This window comes from Staurois parvus, unplaced genomic scaffold, assembly GCF_062004578.1.
Source record: "Staurois parvus isolate SC_StPar_1 unplaced genomic scaffold, SC_StPar_1.0 ptg000132l, whole genome shotgun sequence".
In the NCBI taxonomy this organism is placed as follows: domain Eukaryota; kingdom Metazoa; phylum Chordata; class Amphibia; order Anura; family Ranidae; genus Staurois; species Staurois parvus.
The window spans coordinates 5,986,360-6,003,347 of record NW_028317928.1 but is presented as its reverse complement, the minus strand read 5'-3'; the positions used below and the strand labels follow the sequence as shown (position 1 = coordinate 6,003,347).

General features: G+C 43.7%; 2 protein-coding genes across 4 annotated transcripts in view; one reads left to right on the top strand and one right to left on the bottom strand.

The window, feature by feature from the left end:
• The window catches only part of LOC149466235 (uncharacterized), a 71,370-nt gene that overhangs the window by 13,201 nt on the left and 41,181 nt on the right, over positions 1-16,988 (bottom strand). The window lies entirely within an intron of this gene.
• On the top strand, positions 2,866-16,549 carry LOC149466236 (uncharacterized). Of its 3 annotated transcripts, none has more exons than XM_089672655.1 (9): positions 2,866-2,940; positions 3,553-3,748; positions 3,858-4,057; positions 4,143-4,239; positions 4,515-4,622; positions 6,605-6,702; positions 9,230-9,341; positions 9,825-9,929; positions 13,089-16,549. In XM_089672655.1, the coding sequence occupies exons 2-9, from the start codon at positions 3,715-3,717 to the stop codon at positions 14,711-14,713; spliced, it is 2,379 nt and encodes a 792-aa protein (XP_089528781.1). In that variant the 5' UTR covers positions 2,866-2,940; positions 3,553-3,714; the 3' UTR covers positions 14,714-16,549. The 3 variants fall into 3 exon arrangements, with proteins under 3 accessions (XP_089528781.1, XP_089528779.1, XP_089528780.1); XM_089672653.1 differs by having other exon boundaries at positions 6,605-6,825; XM_089672654.1 differs by lacking the exon at positions 2,866-2,940 and adding an exon at positions 2,976-3,274 and having other exon boundaries at positions 6,605-6,825.

Below are 16,988 nucleotides of genomic sequence, written 5' to 3'. Positions count from 1 at the left end.
CATCTGTGTCTCTTCTGGACCCAAGTACTTCTATCCCTCTTTCTTCCACAATTAGCTCACTTTTGGACTCTCAATCACTCCTTTCTTTCATAACTTTCCCTCCTCTGGATCTGAATACCAACTGTCCCTCCACAACTGTCCCTTTTCTGGACCCAAATCCCTCTTTCCTCCACAACTGTCCCTCTTTGGAACTCAAACCACTCCATCCATCTTTTTTTCCATAACTGTCCCTCTTTGGGACCTTAATTCCACTGTTCCTCTTTCATCCACAACTGTGCCTCTTCTGGACCTGAGTCCCTCCATCTCTTCACAGCTGTCCTTCTTCTAGAATAGAATACCTGTCCCTCCATATTTGTGCCTCTTCTGTACCTAAATTCTACTGTCCCTCCAGAGATGTCCCTCTTCTGAACCTGAATATCTCTCTCCCTCTTCTCTACAACTACCCTTCTTCTGGACCTGAATCCCTCCATCCCTCTTTCCTCCACAATGTTTTCATTTCTGAACCTGAATCCCTCCATTCCTTCACAGTTGCCCCACTCCTGGAAATGAATACGTTTGTCTCTCCATTACTGTCCTTCTTTGTGACCTGAATCCCTCCATCTTTCTTTTCTTCTATACCTGAACCTGTTCTGGAACCATATCCCTCCGTTCTTCTAACCTCCACATCTGCTCCTCTTCTGGTCCCAAATACTTCTATCCCTCATTCACCCACAATTAGCTCTCTTTTGGACCCAACTTCCTCCATCACTCTTCCCTTTAATAGCCGTCCCTCTTCTGGACCTGAATACCTCTCCATAACTGTCCTTGTGGGCCCACATCCCTTTTTCCTCCACAACTCTCTCCTTTGAGACCCAAATCCCTTCATCCAGATTTTTTTTTCAAAAACTGTCCCTCTTTGGGACCAGCATCCTTCTATCCTTTTCTTTTATAACTGTCCCTCTTCTGGACATAAATTCCTCTGTTCCTCTTTCCTCCACAACTGTGCCTCCTCCTCCTTCTGGACCCAAGTCCCTCCATCCATCCACAGTTGCCCCTCTTCTGGAAATGGATACATCTGTCCCTCCACAATTGTCCCTCTGCTGGACCCAAATACCTTTAGTTCTATTTTCTTTACAACTGTTTTCCTTTGCTCTTTGCTCTCTTTCCTTTTCTTTTATAACTGTCCATCTTCTGGACCTAAATTCCTCTGTTCCTCTTTCCTCCACAGCTCTGCCTCCCTCCTACTTCTGGACCAAAGTCCCTCCATCCCTCCACAGTTGCCCCTCTTCTGGAAATGGATCCCTCTGTCCCTCCATAATTGTCCCTCTGCTGAACCCAAATACCTCTAGTTCTCTTTTCTTTACAACTGTTTTCCTTTGCTCTTTTGTTCCATATCTGACCCTCTCCTAGACCCAAATCCCTCCACAGTTGTCCCTCTTCTGGACCGGAACACCTCTGTCCCTCTGTATATGCCCCTCTTCTGGACCTGAATACCTCTGTTGCTCTGTATCTGCCCCAATTCTGGACCCAAATCCCTCCATCCCTCCACAGTTGTCCCTCTTCTGGACCTGAATACCACTGTCCCTCTTCTGGACCCAAATCTCTCCATCCCTCCTTCCTCCAGGACCACCCCTCTTCTGGAATCCCTGTCCATCTTCCCTACTCGTTCTGATTGCTCCATACGTTGGGGTTCTAGAGGAAGCAGCCAATTGACTGTTTTCTTTCCCTAACCCCCAGAAACCTGACAAAGATTGGTAGCTTTAGGCTTCCCCAAGAGAAGTTCTACAACCAAATGAAAAGCAACGGGTCTCCGAGGTCCGACGGAGCGGCAGGTCTTCAATCAATGGAGATGCTCAGCAGACACAGAGGATAGGTTGGTGTTCCAAGCATGGAGATCCCGACCAATCAGAGCCCGGGGACCACAACCTGGAAAAACCTAGTTCATCCTAAACTACATTAGGCAGAATCTGTGTTAAAACTGACCTGAAGCACTGCTTCATCCTAAAGGGACCCGGTCATGGCCAGACTTATCCATCATTTAGTCTACAGTGGTGCTAATAAACACATTTACAGCCATTTAAAAAAAAACATGCAAAAGACGCAACGCGTACGTTCAGATTATAACGTTTGAAGGTACCATCATACATATATAGAAGGTAATTCAGGAAAATGAGCATTTTCAGGTGACGTGACACCCCCCCCCCCCCCCCATACAGTGCTGGGACCCCCTTCTCTCATAGTAAGAAGACATTATTACCTCCTCCTCACTGGGCACACACTCTCCACACTCACACCAGCAGCTGCTGGAAAGCAAAGCCAATTCTCTAATAACTGTTCATGGTTCCATATTTGGTCTGCAAAAAAATGGCCGCCTTGCTTCCCCTCGTAAAACTCCATTCGCTCTGCGCCTGCAGGACACCATGGTCGCCAGACAGTTGTGCGACGCTCCTGTGCTCAGCGCCTGCGTGCCACTATAGCAACCGAACAGCTCTTGTAGGCGGGTTCGCTTTGCGCGCGTTACTATAGCAACCAGGAAGAGGCCGACCCTCCAAAATAGCTACTCTCCCCCAGATCCCGCCCACTGAGGCTGAAATCGAACGCTAGATGGCGAAAGTCTCCCAGAACGCGTCTCTACTGGCGGACATTTTCCTATCGTTCATAGTCAGTAAATCTATGGAGGAGCCTGAGGGTGGCCGCCATTTTCTTGTAGCACAAACCGTGTCTCACTGTTTAAAACTAAGTAAAAACGTGACAGTCAGGTGTCATTTTTAACTCTAGTGATTCATAGATGATAATAGGCAGATAATGTTAGAATTATATGCAGTCAATGGAACATGGCAATGAACAAAGCAGCCATTTAGTTGTAGCCCACAGTTGAGGTCAGGGAGGAGTTCTGGCAGTGCTGGATTCCTCCTGGTGGAGGGGTATGAGGCTGGAGAATGTGTACCCAGTCAGGAGGAGGTAATAATCTCTTATTATGAGGCAAAGGGATTCCAGCACTCTGGGAGTAGTTTATGGAGGAGGTCATGTGACTTAGTCAGGTCACATGCCCTTTATGATAGAATGCAGGCTGCAGTGCATACAACAGTGCTGCTCGATGTACCCAGCTCAGTTTCACCTTCATGTTTTCTTCTTGCACCCCCAAGAATAGACTGCGAATCATTCGCATTCAGATTTGCATGGCATGTGACTTGTTGAGTGCTTGCTAACCCTGCGACCCCCAGGCAGGGCAGAGGAGGTATTAGGAAGGCACACTGACCAATAGGGACTTTGTGGAGTTCATTGTCATGATAAAGTAGGTTCTGCACTTGGAATTATCACATTACATCCTCTAATCTGTGCAACTAGAGGCCTCCGAGGGTTATCCAGGTCATGGTGTGGCTAGCGGTCACATTCCATTGCACCTGTTCAGAAATGATGGTGACATGTCACTTTTCAAAGTTATTAGTATATAGCTCAGTTACTCGTGTTGCTATGTGATCCACAATACAGACTGTATTCCATGTGTAGAAATATATTTTCCTGTTGGCTCACGTATGAACAGAGATGATGTCCTACTTTTCTTTTTTTCAGAGGACAGAGCTGAAAGTCATAATGTTGAGCCATCCGGGTAAGAGACATTAATTTCTTGTATTGAGGATCCACCTAGATACACACATCCTCTGATATAAAGACATAGAAACAATAGAGGAGTGGGAGTATATAGAAGGACACAAGGATCTGTAGAAGAACGTCATGATGGAGGACTGGACACCCCTCACATCACCGGGTAAGAGGAGACTTTCATTTCTTGTATTGAGGATCCACCTAGATGCACACATCCTCTGATATAAAGACATAGAAACCATGTATTCAGTCAGTGTGTGTGTTTCCTACAGATGGATCCAGTAATGGGAACCCACCAGAGAGATGTTCCCGTCCTCTGTATTCCCGGGACTCCACACAGGAACATCAGAAGATCCCTCAGGAGGATCAGGTAGATGGATCCAGTAATGGGAACCCACCAGAGAGATGTCCCCATCCTCTGTATTCCTGGGACTCCACACAGGAACATCAGGAGATCCCTCAGGAGGATCAGGTTGGAGAATCTTGAGTTTTAGGAGTAAAGTAAAAAAATTGGCCAAACGGTGTTCAGATATTTTGATGGGGTTTTTTTTGTCTAGGCTGAAGGATTGATTCTCATTAAAGTTGAAGAGGAGCCGTATGTTATGGGTGATGGTCCGTGTATGGAGGAGGAAGGTCCTCCAGAGATCAGCACAGGTGAGGAATAAACACTAAATCCAGAGAAGAGTCCCAGATCCTCCTTGTTCAGTTACTACAACCTTCTCTTCTTCTCCCCCCTCCTCTGTCAGTAGACAGTAATGGGGGGACAGTGCATGCCCAGTGGGGGAGTCAGGAGCCATCAGCCTCTATTAGACTCCGGCTCTCCACCTCACATAATGTCATTGAGACGTGACCAGTCTCCCCCACACACACTCTCTGGGGTCTCTCATATATCTCAGTACAGGTGGCTTCTTTCTCATCTTTATTCACAGACCCCAGAGACACCAGAGAGACTCAGAGAGACATCAAAGCTGAGGAGGAGGAAGAAGAAGGACGTGTGAGGAATAAAGAGGAGGAAATTCCTCCAGAGATCAGCACAGGTGAGGAATATCAGTTAAGGTAGGCATATTATTATTATGCACACACGATACAATCAGATTGTACAGTATGGACAGCAAAGTGGCTAAGTGGTTAGCACTTCCACCTGGCGGCACTAGGGTCGTTGGTTTGAATCCCAACCATGGCACCACCTGCTTGGAGTTTACATGTTCTCCCTGTGCCTGTGTGGGTTTCCTCCGGGTACTCCGGTTTCCTCCCACACTACAAAGTCGTACTGGTAGGTGAATTGGCTCCTGTCTAAATTGTCCCTAGTATGTGTATGTATGAATGTGAGTTAGGGACCTTAGATTGTGCAGATTGTGTGGGGCGGGGACTGATGTGAATGTACAATATATATGTAAAGCACTGCGTAAATTGACGGCGCTATATAAGTACCTGAAATGAATAAATAGTTTTTGGATCCACTACCAATGGAATTGGTCATTTGAATTTTACCCCATAATGCATGAGATATTTAAGACTGGGCGGATTGTTCAGCGATTGGACAGTCAGATCATGCAGTGTATGCCTCCTATCAGCTCTTTGGATATATTTTGTCATTTCTATAAATTTATTCTTACTAGGTCCAAAAACAATTTTTAACCAGAATGTATTATTTTATAATAAGTATGATTATTCTTAGTAGCATTAGCACTAATATCATTTTCATTACCTTTTGTACCATTTTACGATTGTACAATCAGATTGTATCATGTATGGTTCAATTTATACATTTATCATTTTTCTCATGTTTTCATACATTTATTCCTTTTAGATCAATTTATTGCCAAGAATGTATCATTTTCACAGTAGTAATTCTATTATGGTTGGCAGTACTATTATCAGTAGTAGTATTTTTATTATGCTATTATTTCTTTTTTTTTATGTACTTATTTATTTTTACGATTGTACAAGATTGTATATTATATGGTGTTTAGTTTCTGCACAGTTTTGAGAGTTTTTACTTTTTTTTTCTTTGTTATATATCACCCATAATGTATAATTTTAATAATATTGGTGATTATTATCAATATTATTATTATTATTATGATTGTATTTTATTTTTTTATTTTACTTTATTTTTTTTTAATTTATTTTGGGTGTGTTTTTCAGCACTCACGTTCTCATTTTTATGTAGTTATCTCTATACTCTCATTACGATTGACTGTTTGGTTTTAATTATGACCCTGTGGAGGGGACATTGTATTACCCCATGTTCACACCTAAGCGTTTTCTGTAGCGTTTTGCAGAAACGCAGTACAGTCCATTTAACATGATTTCCTATGGGACATGTTCACATCTCCGCGTTTTCACCCGGTGCGCTTTTTTGGAAAGGGTCAGGGACTTTTTTGAATGCAAAACGTTGCGTTTTTGGTTCTATAGACTTCAATGGGAATGCTGCAGAAAAGCATGTATTGTGTTTTTGCCACTTTTTTTATGCATTTTGCATTTAAAGTCTGTCTAGCAACAAGAAAATTTTTAAAAAATGAAAAAAAAAACACGAGGCAAAAACGCAATGCAGAAACGCACAAAACGCAACTTGCATAGGTGTGAGCCTAGGATTAATGACAGATTGATATGCAAATCTAATGTTCTTTCTAGCCGTGTAGAAGGGGGCGCTTAGACCCCTGAAATGTGTTGGCTACTTCATGAATTATACCCCTGACCATTAATGGGATAAAGTTGTATCAAGACCTCTTAGCAGTGGTGTGGTGCTTCTACTTCAACTCTTCTTATATATTAGCGAGTGACCATAGTGGGACATTAGAGTGTAAGCTCCTCTGGCACAAAGGCTGATGTGATTGGCTCAGTGCCTGTACGGCACTATGGAATATGTCAGAGCTATTTAATAGTTTGTGACTATGGTGGGACATCGAGTGTAAGCCTCTCTAATGACCCTAGTATCATGTTATCCACATTACTGTTCACAATGATGACATTGGGAAAGAGTTGCATGATGGGATTATATTTGTGTTTTCTACAGATGGACCCAGTAATGGGAACCCACCAGAGAGATGTCCCCGTCCTCTGTATTCCCGGGACTCCACACAGGAACATCAGGAGAAACCTCAGGAGGATCAGGTAGATGGATCCAGTAATGGGAACCCACCAGAGAGATGTCCCCGTCCTCTTTATTCCCGGGACGCCACACAGGAACATCAGGAGATCCCTCAGGAGCTTCAGGAGATCCCTCAGGAGGATCAGGTAGATGCAGGTGTCGTCACATAAAGCGGTGACTCTGCATTACCAATGATTTTTTTTTTGTTTGCCCGTGTTGTTCATGACGGAAACTAGTCATAGTAAGTCCTACTAGACCAGTGGTCTCCAAACTGTGGCCCTTTACTTGTCTTTATATGGCCCTTGGGGTACTATTTTTCCCAATGATACAAGGCGCTCTTCCTACCCCACCAACAGTGGAACATTATTCCTCCCACTGACACCAATGAGAGGACACCATTCCTTCCACTGACACCAACAGTGGGGCATTATTCCTCCCACTGACACCAATGATAGGACACCATTTATTTCACTGACACCAACGCTAGGGCATTATTCCTCCCACTGACACCAATAATAGGACACTGTTCCTTCCACTGACACCAACAGTGGGGCATTATTCCTCCCATTGACACCAATGATAGGGCACCATTTATTCCACTAACACCAACAATGGGACATTATTTCTCCCACTGACACCAATGATAGGACACCATTCCTTCCACTGACACCAACAGTGGGACATTTTTCCTTCCACTGGCACCAATGATAGGACACCATTTATTCCACTAACAGCAACAGTGGGACACTATTCCTCCCACTGCAATAAACGATGGAGTACCATTCCTCCTCCTACTGACCACAAGTACTATGTAATTTATTTACTCCCACTGATCACCAAGACTGAAACCTTGTCTACTCCCATGGACTTTGGGGCATTTACTACCCCCAATGACCTACTAGACCAGTGGTCTCCAAACTACAGCCCTTGCCTTTATCTGGCTTTTGGGGTACTATTTCTCCCACTGATACAAGGCGCTCTTCCTACCACACCAACAGTGGGACATTATTCCTCCCACTGACACCAATGATAGGACATTATTTATTCCACTGACTATTATTCCTCCCACTAACACCAAAGATAGGACACCATTTATTCCACTGACACCAACGATGGGGCATTATTCCTACCATTGACACCAATGATGGGACACCATTCCTTCCGCTGACACCAACAGTGGGACATTATTCCTCTCAGTGACACCAATGATAGGATACCATTTATTCCACTGACACCAACAATGGGACATTATTCTTCCCACTAACACCAAAGATAGGACACCATTTATTCCACTGACACCAACAGTGGGACACTATTCCTCCCACTGCAGCCAACGATGGAGTACCATTCCTCCTACTACTAACCACAAGTACTATGTAATTTATTTACTCCAACTGACCACTATGACTGAAACCTTGTCTACTACCATGGACGCGAGGGCATTTACTACCTCCAGTGGTCATAATCCACCTAAAATCTGAAGGACAGTAAAATGGGCTTTTGTTTAGAAAGCTTTAGAAGACCCTTCTACTAGACCAGGACCACTAATACAAAGTTAGATCCATATATATTTGGACACAGACACAATTTTAGTTTTTTCAGGTATTTACCAAAACATATTCAAGCTATAGTTCTATAATGGATATGGGCTGAAAGTGCACACTCTCAGGTTTAGTTTGAGGGTATGTACATCCAAATTGGAAGAAGGGTTTAGGAATTACAGCTGTTAAGAGTAGCCCCCACCCCCCCCCCTTTTTCAAGGGATAAAAAGTAATTGGACAATTGAATATAATCGTAAATAAAATGTTCATTTTTAATATTTTATTGAGAATCCTTTACTGGCAGTGACTGCCTGAAGTCTGGAACCCATGGACATGACCAAAGACGAGGTTTCCTCCTTTCTGATGCTTTGCCTGAAGTCTGGAACCCATGGACATTACCAAAGGCTAGCTTTTCTCCTTTCTGATGCTTTGCCTGAAGTCTGGAACCCATGGACATGACCAAAGCCTGGGTTTCCTCCTTTCTGATGCTTTGCCTGAAGTCTGGAACCCATGGACATGATCAAAGACTGGGTTTCCTCCTTTCTGATGCTTTGCCTGAAGTCTGGAACCCATGGACATGACAAAAGACTGGGTTTCCTCCTCCCTGATGCTTTGCAAGGCTCTAACTGCAGCTGTCTTCAGTTGTTCTTTGTTTGTGGGTCTTTCGACCTTTAGTTTTGCCTTCAGCAAGTTAAATGCATGCTCAATTGGGAAGAGAACAACTTCCGCTTCTGATTGCCTAGTCGCTTGCAACGGAAGTGGGAACGTGTACCTGTCAAAATCAGGTACCCACCCCTACTTGCTCCCCAAAGGTGCCAGTTCCTCATGGGGAGCGGGGGGACCAGTGTTTAGATCGGAACGTCCCCTTTTAGGTGGAGCTCTTCTTTAATTAGCCATTCTGAACATCAATGCGCAATGTGGTCTGGACGGAGCCTTGGTGGATGTAACAAGATGCTGTTTGGTGGTTTTGTATTTAATAAGATATGTTTTATTGTTTTGTATTATCCAGGATACAGATCTGATGACTGTTAAAGTGGAAGCGAAGGAAGAGGCAGAGGAAGTGTATGCGAGAGGCAATGACCTGTGTAAGGAGGAGGAGATCCCTCCAGAGATCAACCCAGGTGAGGAATAAACACTAAATCCAGAGAAGAGTCCCAGATCCTCCTTGTTCAGTCACTACAACCATCTCTTCTTCTCCACCCTCCTCTGTCAGTAGACAGTAATGGGGGGACAGTATGTGCCCAGTGGGGGGGTCAGGAGCCATCAGCCTCTATTCGACTCCAGCTATGAGCCATGTAAGGAGGAGGAGATCCCTCCAGAGATCAGCCCAGCTGAGGAATAAACACTAAATCCAGAGAAGAGTCCCAGATGCTCCTTGTTCAGTCACTACAATCTCTTCTTCTCCCTCCTCCTCTGTCAGTAGACAGTAATGGGGGGACAGTATGTGCCTGTTGGGGGGGGGGTCAGGAGCAATCAGCCTCTATTAGACCCTGGCTCTCCTCACATCATGTCATTGAGACGTGACCAGTCTCCCCCCACACACACTCTCTGGGGTCTCTCATACATCTCAGTACAGGGGGCTTCACTCTCATCTTTATTCACAGACCCCGGAGACACCAGAGACACTCAGAGAGACATCAAAGCTGAGAAGGAGGAAGAAGGACGTGCAAGGATTAAAGAGGAGGACGTTCGCTCAGAGATTAGCACAGGTGAGCACCTGACCTCAAAAACTCACTTTTAGTTGAATTGGCTAAAATCCCCACACTCCAAAATCTTCCTGTGACGGGGAAGCTCCATATTAACCGCTTCCCAACCGCCCTATAGCAAAACTACTGCTACAGGGCGGTAGGGCTGCGAAAAATCACGTATATACACGTGATTTTGTATTTCTGAGCAGGGGCGTACACTCGCCCTACCCACACCACCACTGGCAGGTTCAGCTGTCGATCACCGGGTCCCGGCTGGAGATTCCCCGCCAGCACCCAGGGATCGCCGAGGAACAGTGACAGAGAAATGCAGATCTCTCCCCTGTCAGCTCCTGCATGCTGCTTTGTATCTCTTTGCATAGTAGAGCCATACAAAGCAGCAGGCACCATATAGGAGATATTTTACTCGCGCTGCCATTGGTTGCAGCTTATGTCAATCACCGGTACCAGGCCAGCAATTCTCGGCCACCACTTGGTGATCGCCGCTAAAGCTGTAAGGGGATAGGTCGGTATGTAAACAACACAGACCTCTCTCCTGCCAGCAAGGACATGCTGCTTTGTATTTCTCTGTACAGCATGTCTCCCTAGTAAAACACTCCCAGCACACAGTTAACCCTTTGATCTCCCCAGATGTTAACCCCTTCCTGCCCAGTGCCATTAGTACAGTGTCAGTGCTTTTTATTAGCTCTGATCACTGTATTGGTGTCACTGGGGATGTCAGCGGCAGTTAGTTCCCCCACAGTGTCAGAATACCCACCGCAGTCCTGCTATAAGTCGCTGATCGCTTCCATCACTAGTATATATTAACCACTTCAAGACTGGACACTTTCACCCCCTTCCTGCCCAGGCCAATTTTCAGCTTTCAACGCTATCACACTTTGAATGACAATTGCGTGGTCATACAACATTGTACCCATATGAATTTTTTAGCATTTTTTTTAGACAGATAAAAGTTTGCTTTGGTGGTATTTATTCACAGCTGGGATTTTTATTTTTTTGCTGTATAAATGAAAAAGTCCAAACATTTTGAAAAAAAGTGTTTTTCTTATAAAAATGTGCAAATAAATAATCTTTCTTCATAAATCTTGGCCAAAATGTATTCAGTTATCTTTTTAGTAAAAAAAAAAAAAAAAAACCAAATTAGTTTATAACCAAAAATTATAATTTTTCAAAATGTTTTTTACACTTTTATTTTTTTATTATTATTTGTTTTTTTTTTACATACTGTCACCCTAGCAGTACAGTGTCACCATAGTGACACTGTACTACTTGTGGGGGGTGATGAAGATTTTTTTTACACTGATTGCTTTTATACCCATAAAGGCTGTAAAAGCAATAATTTCTCCTTCTCTCTGGCTGCATTCTTGCAGCCATTGAGAAATACTGTGAGAGCTGTGATTGGTCACAGCTTGTCACGTGGTACAAGGCTGTTGTGAATAGCCCTGTACCATGTGACCTCTGTTATCATTCACAGATTTCACAAGTACTACAGTTGCAAGAAAAAGTATGTGAACCCCTTGGGATTACGTGGAGTTTTGCATGAATTGGGCATAAAATGTGCTCTGAACGTCATCTAAGTCACAACAATAGAAGAACACAGTCCATTTGTAGACAGTCTGTCTTACCGTGGACACATGAACATCAAGGCTTTTGGAGATACTTTTGTAACCTTTTCCAGCTTCATGCAAGTCAACAATTCTTGATCGTAGGTCTTCTGAAAGCTCTTTTCTGTGAGGCATGGTTCACATCAGACAGTGCTTCTTGAAACCAGTAAACCCAAAACAGGTGTGTGTTTTTTAAGGGCAGGACAGCTGTCAGCAACACATCCAATATCATCACACTGATTGGAGTCAAGGTTGGCACACTCCTGGCTCCAATTAGTTCTGGGAGAAGTCATTAAGCTAGGGCCTCACATACTTTTTCCTCCCTGCACTGTGAATGTTTACATGTTATGTGCAATTAAACCATGGCAACATCTAATGTTTGTGTAGTATTATGTTCAGCAGACTGTGTTCTTCTATTGTTGTGACTTAGATGACGTTCAGAGCACATTTTATGCCCAATTCATGCAAAACTCCACGTAATCCCAAGGGGTTCACACACTTTTTCTTGCAACTGTAAGTAATGATTTCAGGAAGTAACATCTTGCTTACTACTATTGGCCAATCAGTGATCACATGATCGGGACCTCACACAATGGTCCCGTACAGCAGTCTGGACACAGTGGGCACTGAATCGCGGTGCTGCGTGCTCCCAGGGACCTCTGTGATCATTCACAGGTTTCACACGTAGTAAGCAATGATATCAGAAGTGACATCTTGCTTACTACTATTCATGTGATCACTGATTGGCCAGTGATTGCATGATCGGGACCTCACACAGAGGTCCTGTACAAGGATTGGTGTTTCACTGTGTTCGGAGGACACAGTGGGCACCGGATCGCGGTGCAGCGCGCTTCCAGGGAGCGCGCACAAGCAGGGAGGCCATTTGTAAACGGCCACCCGCCCCTGCACTGCTCCCATCCGGCCGTTTATATACACGGGCCAGACGGGAAGTGGTTAAAAAAAATTCCAGTATCTATACCGCCATTTGTAGACGCTATAACTTTCATGTAAACCAATTAATTTACACGTATTGGGATTTTTATTTTACAAAGACATGGAGCAGAGTACATTTTGGCCTAAATTTATGCCGAAAGTTGATTTTTTTAAATTTTTTTATTGGACATGTTTAATAGCAAAAAGTCCAAAATATAGGGTTTTATTTTTTTTCAAAATTGGCGACCTTTTTTGTTTATAGTCCAAAAAATAAAAACCGTACAGGCAATCAAATATTACCGAAAGAAAGCTCTATTTGTAGGAAAAAAGGGTGTATATTTCGTTTGGCTGCAGCTTTGCACAACCGTGCAATTGTCAGTGAAAGTAACACAGCTCCATATCGCAAACAATATCCTGGTCAGGAAGGGGGGAATCCTCTGGAGGGCGAGGGGTTAATACCCAGAAATTTAGAATAGAACCTTCAACAAGCTGACATACTGTGTGATGTTTGGGTGACCACAACATTTTGACCATTTATTGTGTTTAAACCAAGGGATAATTTTTTATTAATTTTTGAGAAGTCACCTGAAACTAATTAATCGTCCCTGTGGTTTGTTTTCTTTAGATGGACAACCTATGAGGCGAAAATCTCTAGCTGTTGGAGTCGAAGAACATGACATCACTTTCGATTCTTCTGAAGATGAACCCATCACCTTACACCTTTATCCAGAAATCCCCACTGCGGACCTTTGGAACGATCCCCTTACCCACAGAGGTTGCTTTCTTGATCCTGTCCACCCTGCCATCACCCAACATCTACCAAGTAATCGTCCCAGGAAATTCCCATGTTCCGAATGTGGGAAATGTTTCGCAGAGCGAGGGAAACTCATTGTACACCAAAGATCGCACACGGGAGAAAAGCCGTTTTCATGCTTGGAATGTGGAAAGTCTTTCGCCGAGAAAGGAATGCTCGTCAGGCATCGAAGGATTCACACAGGGGAGAAGCCATATTCATGTTCTGAGTGCGGGAAGTGTTTTGCGGAGAAGGGCCCTTTAATCCGGCATCAGAAATATCACACGGGGGAAAAGCCGCATTCTTGCTCAGAATGCGGGAAGCGCTTTGCATTGAAATCGACCTTGGTTTATCACCAGCGCACTCACACAGGAGAAAAGCCTTTTTCCTGTGCTTTGTGCGGAAGGGGCTTTGTCCGCAAGCACGATGTCATCAGCCACCAGAGGACTCACACAGGGCTAAAGCCGTACTCTTGTTCGGAGTGCGGGAAAAGTTTTGCATTAAAATCGACTCTCCTTTATCATGAGCGAACGCATTCAGGAGAGAAGCCATTTTCGTGCTCCATATGTGGGAGATGCTTTATACGAAGGCAGGAAGTCATCATCCATGAAAGAACTCACGAAGGGCAGAAGCCATTTTTCTGCGCGGATTGCGGGAGGTGCTTCACGACCAAGAAATACCTCGTTAAACATCAGCGTGCCCACACAGATCAAAAACCGTATTTTTGCCACGAGTGCGGCAAGCAGTTTGCAGAGGCGTCAAAGTTCCTGAAGCATGAGAAAGCTCACAGGATAAAAAGGGCGTTCATGTGTTCCCACTGCGGAAGAAGCTTTCCAGATAAAACCTACTTAGATCAACATGAAATCATGCACGCAGACGAGAAGCCACATTCGTGTTCGGAATGCGGCAAATCCTTTTCCTACAGGGCCTTTCTCGTCCGGCATCAGAGGAGGCACTCGGGAGAGAAGCCGTATTCATGTCTTGAGTGTGGGAAACGTGTCACTACAAAGTCTTCTCTCATCAAACATCAGCGCACGCACACGGACCAGAAGCCTTACTCTTGTGCTGAGTGCGGGAAGTGTTTTTCTCAGGCGTCAAAGGTCATTAGCCACGAGAAAACTCATAGGGGAGGCGAGCACGGTAGGAGCTCTCCCGATATAGTCATTCTAGACGAGCCGGAACTAACAGACACAGCTGAAAAGCCGCACACGTGTTCGGAGTGTGGGAAATCCTTCACTTATAAGGCCTTTCTCATCCGGCATCAGAGAACGCACACGGGGGAAAAGCCCTATTCATGCTCTGTGTGCGGGAAATGTTTCGCCCAAAAATCAAATCTCGCCGTGCATGCAAGGACTCACACAGGGGTGAAGCCATTCTTATGTCTGCAGTGCGGGGAGTGTTTCGTGAGGAAGTCAAGACTTATCGCACATCAGCATTTGCATACTGGTTGCAACTAGTTACATAGTTAGTCTGGCTGAAAAAAGACAAAAGTCAATCCAGTTCAACCACAAAAAAAAAAAAAAAAACATAGTCTGGCTGAAAAAAAAAACAAAAGTCCATGCAGTTCCACCACAAAAAAATAAATTACATAGTTTGGCTGAAAAAAAAAAAGTCCATCCATTTCAACCGCAAACTAAAAAAAATTACATAGTTTGACTGAAAAAAAAGACAAAAGTCCATCCAGTTCAAGCACCAAAAAAAAAAAAGTTACATAGTTTGGCTGAAAAAAGACAAGAGTCCATCCAGTTCAGACACAAAAACAAGTACATAGTTTGGCTGCAAAAAAGACAAGAGTCCATCCAGTTCAACCACCAAAAAAAAAAGTTACATAGTCTGGCTGAAAAAAGACAAAAGTCCATCCAGTTCAACCACCAAAAAAAAATACATAGTTTGGCCGAAAAAATACAAAAGTCCATCCAGTTCAACCACCAAAAAAAAAAGTCCATCCAGTTCAACCACAAAAAAGGTACATAGTTTGGCTGAAAAAAAGACAAAAGCCCATCCAGTTCAACCACCAAAAAAAAAAAAAAGTTACATAGTCTGGCTGAAAGAAGACAAAAGTCCATCCAGTTCAACCACGAAAAAAAATGACATAGTTTGGCTGAAAGAAGACAAAAGTCCATCCAGTTCAACCACAAAAAAAAATACATAGTTTGGCCGAAAAAATACAAAAGTCAATCCAGTTCACCACCAAAAAAAAAATGACATAGTTTGGCTGAAAGAAGACAAAAGTCCATCCAATTCAACCACCAAAAAAATTACATAGTTTGGCTGAAAAAAGACAAAAATCCATCCAGTTCAACCACCAAAAAAAAAAAATTACATAGTCTGGCTGAAAAAAGACAAAAGTCCATCCAGTTCAACCACCAAAAAAAACTTACATAGTCTGGCTGAAAAAAGACAAAAGTCCATCCAGTTCAACCACCAAAAAAAAATTACATAGTTTGGCTGAAAAAAGACAAAAGTCCATCCAGTTCAACCACCAAAAAAAACTTACATAGTCTGGCTGAAAAAAGACAAGGTCCATTCAGTTCAACCACAAAAAAAAAAAAAAAAAAAAAAAAGTTATAATCCTACACCCACAGTTGATCCAGAGGAAGGCAAAAAAACCCAGCAAAGCATGATCCAATTTGCTCCTACAGGGGAACACCACACATTGAAAAGGCTGCCGGCCTTCCAGCCACCAATGCACGAGACTCAGCGTTTCAAATTGAAGAAAAGATTGTGGACACGCAAGATGAAGGGCATGCTGGGCAAGGACAGATGGAGTCCTCTTCTGAAGAGGGGAAGCTTTACCGCTCAGGACAAGAACATCACCTGGAAGGGAGGCTGACACCGCCTGAGCTACATCTCTTTTCACCCATCCCTTGACAATGCATATCACGTGTGTACAGAAATCTTCCATGCGGACGTTCCGATTGAGTCTGCCTGTCCTATTTTAAGGTGGACCTAATCGGAACCTCCATTCTCCTCTACGGAGCAGTAGGTGTAAACAGACATGAATTAATTTACACCCGCCCAGATCAAATCCACCAAACCCAAACCAATAGAGATCTGTTCCCCTTCCCAGGTGTAAATAAACAGGCAGTCCGTTTACATCCAACCACCCGTAGAGCTGGCTGTGTCCACGTCCGCTCCTCATAGGTGGACTAGACACAGTCCTGTCATCTGCCTACTCAGTGGGGATCAGCAGACAGATCCCACCCTAATCAGCCGGAGTCTACCCCGTGTGAATGGGGTCTAAGTGTTGCTTTTACAATGCTAATGCAGGCTAATAAAGATTGTTTTTTTTATATGGGTTAACAAGGGTAGGAATAATTGGTATATGTACACTGCTCAAAAATATGAAAAGGAACACTTTTTAATCAGTGAAACTCCTGGGATATCGATCTGGTCAGGTAAGTAGCAGAAGGGGTTGTTAATCAGTTTCAGCTGCTTTGGCGTTATTGAAATTAATAGATGCACTAGATGGGCAACAATGAGACAACCCCCAAAACAGGAATAAACAGTGATAATGTCACTGCTACTTTTATAAAGTAATATCTGGATTTGAAAAAGGCAAAACTATTTATATCCTTCATGGCTATTGAGGAATATACACGGCTCAAAAAAAAAATGAAAGGAAGACTTTGTAATCAGAGTATAGCATCAAGTCAACAGTGAGATGACCCCCAAAACAGGAATGGTTTTACAGGTAGAGGCCACTGACATTTTTTTCCCTACTCATCTTTT

Coding starts and splice junctions, on each gene's coding strand:
- LOC149466236 (XM_089672653.1), top strand. CDS start 3,715: ATGATGGAGGACTGGACACCCCTCACATCACCGG. Junction 3,749..3,857: donor GACACCCCTCACATCACCGG/GTAAGAGGAGAC, acceptor TGTTTCCTACAG/ATGGATCCAGTAATGGGAAC. Junction 9,930..13,088: donor TCGCTCAGAGATTAGCACAG/GTGAGCACCTGA, acceptor TGTTTTCTTTAG/ATGGACAACCTATGAGGCGA.